At 32.5% G+C, this 8,007-nt stretch overlaps 2 protein-coding genes and 1 long non-coding RNA gene across 3 annotated transcripts; 1 reads left to right on the top strand and 2 right to left on the bottom strand.

Moving 5' to 3' along the window:
• Positions 1–347: 347 nt before the first annotated feature.
• LOC108972249 (WASH complex subunit CCDC53 homolog) lies at positions 348–1,272 on the top strand. The gene is made up of 3 exons (XM_018938789.1): positions 348–638; positions 693–1,000; positions 1,058–1,272. The coding sequence occupies exons 1-3, from the start codon at positions 432–434 to the stop codon at positions 1,095–1,097; spliced, it is 555 nt and encodes a 184-aa protein (XP_018794334.1). The 5' UTR covers positions 348–431; the 3' UTR covers positions 1,098–1,272.
• Positions 1,273–1,283: 11 nt separating this feature from the next.
• On the bottom strand, positions 1,284–2,383 carry LOC108972255 (60S ribosomal protein L44). The gene is made up of 3 exons (XM_018938799.1): positions 2,304–2,383; positions 1,870–2,043; positions 1,284–1,597 (listed from the first exon to the last, which is right to left on the bottom strand). The coding sequence occupies exons 1-3, from the start codon at positions 2,304–2,306 to the stop codon at positions 1,460–1,462; spliced, it is 315 nt and encodes a 104-aa protein (XP_018794344.1). The 5' UTR covers positions 2,307–2,383; the 3' UTR covers positions 1,284–1,459.
• Positions 2,384–6,907: 4,524 nt separating this feature from the next.
• Positions 6,908–7,466, bottom strand: LOC108972256. The gene is made up of 3 exons (XR_001993618.1): positions 7,303–7,466; positions 7,070–7,216; positions 6,908–6,947 (listed from the first exon to the last, which is right to left on the bottom strand). It is a non-coding gene; the product is annotated as an uncharacterized LOC108972256 (long non-coding RNA).
• Between the last annotated feature and the right edge of the window lie 541 nt (positions 7,467–8,007).

Here is an 8,007-nt window from a genome sequence, read left to right as displayed (position 1 = left end):
AAACTTACATTTTATATTATGGCAATAGATGACGCTGCGCTGATTTAACCAGAAAGTGGCAGCGCTGTGATTGTTTAATGCGATTTCTGTTTTTAATTATATAAATATACTTATTAACATATTTTTATTCATTGTTGTTTACAATTATTGTTATTGATACGATTTTACGCGCTTTATTGCCTATATTTCTGATCAAAAACGAATTATTTTCATACTCAATCTTTAGCTCATCGAATAAAATGGCAATGACAAAAACAGCTGTTTTGATGAAATGCATTTCTAAATGCAAATAAAACAAATTTATTAAAATTGCGTTTATTTTGCTTAAGAAAACAGAATATCAAAATTTAAATAAGTGATAAAGAACAAGTGCAGTTTAACTAAAAAATATAAAAAATAATAATTAAATTACATATTAAAGCGTATCTACAATGGATACCGAAATCCTGTCTCAAGCTGTTGATAAATCGCAAATGCCACCATTGCATCAAAAACGCGTTTTGGCATTTATTAATCATTTTATAATAAATTCATGCAATTTCCTCAATGACTTCGCCCTGAAGTGCGAAAGTAAATTTGTGGACTTGGAAAGAAAAATGCAAAAAGTTGAAGCAGCATTAACAATAATAGAAGCAAAGGTATGTTAACATAAAAAAACCGCTCTACAAACATAAATAATAATCGCAATGCAGTTAGCATCTGTGCCGGATGTAACGGACCCCACATCAACGCCCACTGCCAGCAATACTGCAACAGAAAAAGTTACAATTGATGCCGCAGAAAAGACTGAAACTAAACCAAGCGGCGGAGAGACGACTACCACTGATAATGCTTCGGATGTGCCTGAGTCAACAGAAGATGCAACGCCGGAACCTGCAGGTGTGCGCGCTTATGAAGATGTGCGCTTTAAAAAGTTTTTCAAAATGGTGCAGTTCGGTGTGCCTGCCGGAGCGGTTAAAATCAAAATGCAAGCAGAAGGTGTTGAACCAAGCATACTGGAGTGAGTAGTATTAAACGAATATAAATAATATGTATTAAAAATTCTGATTTCTTGCAGCAATCCCAATTTGTTGTTAACAGATGGTGTAACAGAATGAATGCAAATTAAATGTGTATTTTGTAAATACACAAATACCGATTTCCGAGACGGTAGGACAAAGCAAAACTTGCAATATTTGGACGAACTGCTAGCATCCACCATTTATGTGATATAAAAATTTTATAAAAAAAATACATAAAAATACCTAAGGTAAAATAAAAGACGAACTGTAATTTTGTTTGAATTTTCTTTTAATTCAATGTTTAATTAAAAACATTGTTTTAAATTATATTTTTTCACAAATAACTTGTTAAAAATGGTTTACCACAAATCATTCCGTTGACAAGTCTTACATTGGTAAAAAACAGCGAAACGCGGAACAAAAAAGCAGATGGTGGCTTGGAATAGGGGGCGAGTAAATTAGAACTGAATCATCTGTCCCTTCCTCTTTTTGTCACCTCCCAACTCGAAATGTTTGCAACGCTTCAGTGGTGTCTGCTTACGATATTTGCATTCGGTGCACTCCATACGCAACACAATCTTTTTGGTGGTCTTAGCCTGAAATACGAAAATAAATAATTATTAGTAACAGCCGTAAATACTCTACAAAACATATAAACAATTGTATAAATGTACAATTTTGTATGAATGTTCCAACGGAGCAACTGACAGTAGCGTACAATTGCAGATGGTAAAGTTTTCAGCATTCAGCAATTATATTGCATACATTTATCCCACCAAAGAGCCTTATAGTATCAATTTTTGATTCAACAGCAATTCAGTTCTACAAATATGCACATAAATAGCAGCATATCGCTTTCAATTCGTACCTTCTTTCTGAAGATAGGCTTGGTTTGACCACCGAAACCTTGTTGTTTTCTGTCGTAACGACGTCTGCCCTGAGCACCCTTACGCTCCTTGGACTTCTTGTATTGTGTCACCTTGTGTGGCTTGTGGCACTTGCACTTTTTGCAAAAGGTGCGTCGCTGTTTCGGCACATTCACCTAAAATTCAAGCAAAATTTCATAATTAGCACACTTCAACACAATTCCAATAAGCAACATATCAAGGAAAATTCTAAACACTAACGTAGCATCGCAAATATAATCATGCAAACATTTTTCAATTAACATAGATATACCAAAATATTGGTATTTAGTTAAGGATTCGTTTAAAACACTAATTTACACATTATGTGCGAATATTTTTGCGATGCACCGCGATTTTTATATAGAATTTTATTTCGATTTTCCGCAAAACGTACCATCTTGACGATTCTTGGTTGTCAAAGAAAGAGAAGAAAAGGAAAGGAGAAAGAGTAAACGGAAACAATACAACTGTCAGATGTCAAAATATATAAACAGAATAAGTAAACGTCAAAACGGAGACAATGAAACACAGCTACAGGTTTGCATGGCATATCTGCTGATAGAATACATTTAGAATGTGAATATCTATAAAATTAAAAAAATATATATTCCTTTTTTCGAATATTTTGAAGAAAAAATATTTGTGAGAATAAATAGGATCCACTATTTCTCTCTTTGGGAAATATGTGCATTTTAAGTCGAAAAAAATATCTGTTGGCACATTTTTGGTTAATGGGGGGTTAATTAAGGGGTTACGTGGGTTTTGAAATTTCCAAAAACCGTTTTATTTTTTTTTAATATTATGATATATCTAGAATATTTTTTCATGGTTTCAAGGTAATTGCAATAAAAGTGCAGTTTGGGAGAGCTGCCCTGCTAAATAGGCCGGTCGGCTGCTTCAATCCTTGATCGTGTATTTCTCGAAACATCGTTTTCGAAGTTTGTGGTCACGATTTATCAGAAACTAGAACTCTTTTTGAAATCTTTGGAAAATTTTCTAAATAGAATAACCAAGTAATTGATCGAAGAGTTTAATTGTCGGTTAAAACTAATTTTTCAAGACAATTTATTGTAAAAATTATAACTAAAATAACACTATTTTGTTTCAACTTTACAAAAAATCAATATTTTCAAATCCTTCTATTCATCACGGCCTATAGTTATCTAATCGATGACATTCTGTATTGTGATGTTTCATGAATCGTCTGTCACGCTAGCCACTGCCAGGAGACTTGTTGTGTGATGTCTCCAGAAACCCGTTGCCAATCCCTGAAATTCCAAAATTTTTTGTAAAAACTTCAGAATATAATATCTAAATATTGTTTTTTGTTTTGCACAAAGATTTTACCAAATTAATGCATTTATTATATGAAAAAAATAGAATTTTTTCGGCCCTCAGAACTCATCACCTGACCTCTCAATGATATAGGCAGTTTGAGGAATCAATATTATTAATAATAATAATAATACCCTACGATTACCCTCCTCCCGCCCAACCGATGCGCGGGGCGTAATCCGCAAACGAGCGGAATTAGCCGAGTCATAAAAGGCAAAAGATTTTTAAGTATTAAATTTCGATTGTGGAGTAATTAAAGAAGAGGGTGACCACCAACAATATACCGAAGCGATTTCGAACGCAATTAACTTCAGACATGTACGGAGCGCCATTCTGTGAACACCTTCATCGACTTTCTCCCAGTGAATGACATCCTTGGAGTCGAAATACTCCCATTGCAGACTGTGAGCTGGATACTGTAGCAAATTAAACTTCTACTTCTCCAGAAAAGTTCTTATCATACCAAACTTGCGTCCTGCATACAAAGAGTCGCCGAATGACACTAACCACCTCTTTACATGCCACACAAAACCCACTCACTTGACATCTTTCTTTCCATCCGAAACTGATTGTTTCCCTGGCCTACCAATAAATGCTTTCAACCATACTTGAGAGCTTAGGAACTCGCCACAACAACAACAACTGGAAAATAAAATTGTTTCAAGTTTTACTATTTTTTCCACTTCATCAAAAACAATTATACTCGAATAACTTAAATTCGAAAAATTTTAAATTCTAACTCAGAATTTCCTTACCATAATTTGAGAAAATCATTTGAAATTGTAATCGTTAAACGATATTGAAACTTTTTGGAATTGTTCATTGTTAAAATGGAACGCATTTGCTTGTTGAGCCTATTTAGGTATAGTAATAATAATTTATTTTTCTGTGGTCAGAATTTACAGAATCTTCCTTTTAAATCCTTCAGTATCATTTTTCCCTCATTACTATTTTCCTTGTAAAAATTATATTTTGCACTAAACGACCTTTAGCCATGAGCCATCCACTCATAAACACATTGCTTTGTGAATATTCTTAAGATACATACAAGTACATACATACATATATTAAATTATTTTTGTACATATACATACATACATATATTGTAGGTATGTATGCAAATGTAACATGAAATATGTAAACACATCTATATTCCTAACACAGGTAACGAAATTTACAATTTTTACCTTGAGAAGATTTTCTTCTGAAACGATCACATATTGAAGGAAGTAGGTATTTTTCGTCACCTGAAATGCAAAATAACGTATCATCAAAATATTCGAAATTGAGTGTCTTATTGATTAGGCTTCATTACTTTAAATTACATACATATTTTCAACATTTTCAGGTTCTGCGCTCAGATATAAACCAGTTTTAACCAATATTAAATTCTTTTTCACTCATGTTCCATTTTATTTTGAGTTTCATTCATAACACTTTAAATTTCCCAAAATGTTGTTACGTTATTTTGCATGTCAGGTGACGATTTGTACATGTGAACATATAGTACATGTACATACTATATGTGTGTAAGTGTGATCTCTAAAGGAAATTTATTGAAAATTCTGGAAAAGTTGAACAGTTGAACTTTCATTCTATAAGTCCAAGTTCTCTATACCTCGAACTCTTGAATTGTCAATAGCATTTAGAATTAAAATTTCATACAAATTTCCTTCCCAAAATCAAACTTTAAAATTGGCACGTGATTCTGTAAGTCACCTTTTTCGGGGATATTCCACTTCACAGGCAACTGATCACGTAGAAGTCGCCGCACGTATTTATTCCTTCAAATGTTTATATTACAGATTATTGAAGTGGACTATGAGATATGCTCAACCGGATTTATAATAGCTGATATTGTAGAACCGAATATTTCAGACCGAATGTATATTACCTACTTCTAGCGCCATGGAAAATGATGAGATTCCTGATGAAGGAACTATTAAAACGCCATCCAAAAATGATGTCAAGTATTCCTTTGCAATTTTAAACTCTTTTTAAAATACAAAAATTTGTCTTTATATACAAAAACAAGCATTTAGTTCCTCAAATTGATTAAAAATGTATATAACTTGCAAGGTGACCAGGACAATCTAACAATAGAATCCCATAAAAAGAATGCCATATATTGAAGTTACGGGTAGGAACATAACGCTTTAAGAATTTCCATGAGTTGAACACTCTTCAAAAGCCATTAAGAGAAGTAATACCAACAAAAATGCTAATAAATTCTAAGCTTAACTGAGGGCAAACTATATTATAAACAAACAAAAGCTTTAACTTCGGTTGCACCGAAATAATAACACCCTTCACAAATACAAAAGATTCCTTACAAGAACTTTAATCAGTCAGTGTGTAAGGCAGTTATGTGCTATAGTGACTCGATATGAATAATTTCTTGGGAGATTGTACATTGCCTTTAAAAATTACCCATGCAAAATTTCTTAGAAATATATTATATCAACAAATGAGAAAGCTTTCCGTACAAACACTTGACTCCGATCGTTCAGTTTGTACGATAACAATATGCTATAGTGGTTTGATATCGGCAATTCCGACAAATGAATAGCTTCTTGGTGTGAAAAGAGCGGGTATAAAGTTTTAGATCGATATCTCAAAAAATGAGGGACTATTTCTCATATATGTACATATACTGATAGACGGGCGGACACACAGATGGACATGGCTAAATCAACTCAGCTAGTCACGCTGATCATTTACATATATGTAGGTACGAGTATATACTTCATAAGGTCTATCGTGTCAAACTTAATATATTCTATTCAGGATATATGTATGTAACAACAGTTTCATTAAAAAAATTGAAGTTACTCCTTTCGAACAAGCAATTAAGGGAGCAACTAGTGTTAAATATCGAACAAATTAGTATTTTTTTGTTGCATATTTTGATACTCTTAAACATAAAAAAGGCGTTTTAAAATTTTAAATAAATATTTTAAATATTATTTCAAATAGTCCCATCAGTTTATCTTTAAACGCCTTTTTCTCAAAACAACATTTCCAAATGTGCTTGAGTGATTACTCGTAGACAAATGATCCGATCACTATAGAATACTTTCTGCATGTTCCGCATTACGACCAAAAATTTTGTTACTTTTTAAAATGTGTGTAAATAGGTACATACATATGTATATACCTAAAATTTTAAATCAATTGATTCAGTAGTTTTTTTTAATTCCCACAAATTGATTTTTAGGCTCTCACACTGGATGTGCCCCTTAAGAAGTTTTTATTTCTTTCTTTTTAATTTTTAAAATTTTTATTCATGTTTTTATTGTTCAGAAATTATATAACACGTTTGCAGGGGTCGTCATCAAAACGAGGGTATCTTATCCGAGGCTGTTTTCTTCAGTTCATTGGTAGGGTTTATTACGTGGCGAAATGTATCGCCTTCTCACTTTAGCTCGCCTTCAAACGGATGTTTTTTGGCTACCCATATGTATGGGTATATATGCATGTATATGACGTACACACTGACTGACTAGATCATGTCGTCCGAATGGATAAAAACAATGCAGCTGCAGAAACTATTCGATGCAGTACCCGCCGGGGGAAGCAGGGAAAGAGGAAGGCCTCCACTCCGTTGGAAAGACCAGGTGGAGAAGGATCTGGCAGCACTTGGAATCTCCAATTGGCGCGCTGTTGTGAACTCGGCTATAACCGCGTGGTGTGGCGATGGTGTCTACGCCAATAAAGAAGAAGAAAAAAGGAAATAATGTATGAAATACCCATTCCATATTATTAAGCAGTGAAAACTTAAACTTAAAATTTTTTTTTAAACAAATTTGTTAAACCATGTATTACCTTTTGTCTTTTTTTTGTATGGAAATGATATTCCTAATTTTGTTATTCACTATATGCCAATTTTTTGTTGTAAAAAGTCAGCGTGTCTGGGAAATGGTATGCACAGCTTATTGGAATTGTTTAGACACTCCTGTATGCAAACTCGATCTGTAAAGTAAATTCTAAATAAACATATGCTTGTACATACATAGTACATAGACACAAAACACTTTTTGGATTTTGTAAAAGCTCACAATTTAAATTTTTTACTGCTTATTACTTATTTATCTGATTCCATCTTTACAAATGCAATTATTAGGTATAATGTAGGATGTCCAACTTATTTCAGCGTGGTGGCGCCTTAAAATTTACGCTTTGTATAACATTTTCCATTGTGGCCAGATCGTACAAAATAATTATTTTTGGGCATTTAAATTAAAACACTCAACATTTATTTCGATTAAAAATTAAACTTAAAGATTAAGATTTAATATCTTTGACTATTAAATTTTTTGTGGTATATTAAAACAACTGAGTTGATCTTTCAATACTTAATAACGGTATTTAAGCTTGTTAGCTCACAATTAATAAATGCTTTTAAAAATTTTTCAATGAAAATGAATACTATGATGCAACACATTTCAAAACTTTTAATCAAATAAATTTAAATTTCACGTTTCCTTTAATTAACTTCTTTTTTTTTTATTATGTAGTGGTTTTGAACGATGTTGTGATCAAATTGCAAGGTGAATTTTTAATTTATACTTCGCGTATTTTTCGAATCTATAATTTTTTTACTGTTGGTGACATCTATGATAAGTTTCATGTCAAAGTATTCATTAGTAATTTTAGTTACGCGTCGTTTTGTGAAGCTCTAAAAGCGAATTCTACGATTTTTACTATGGCTTAAATTATTAAACAAAGAAGTGCGATAATGCATCATCTCATACACATTTTCA

The sequence above is a fragment of the Bactrocera latifrons genome, unplaced genomic scaffold (assembly GCF_001853355.1).
Source record: "Bactrocera latifrons isolate USDA-ARS-PBARC rearing strain unplaced genomic scaffold, ASM185335v1 scaffold_39, whole genome shotgun sequence".
Lineage (NCBI taxonomy): Eukaryota > Metazoa > Arthropoda > Insecta > Diptera > Tephritidae > Bactrocera > Bactrocera latifrons.
This window is presented reverse-complemented; position numbering and strand designations above follow the sequence as displayed.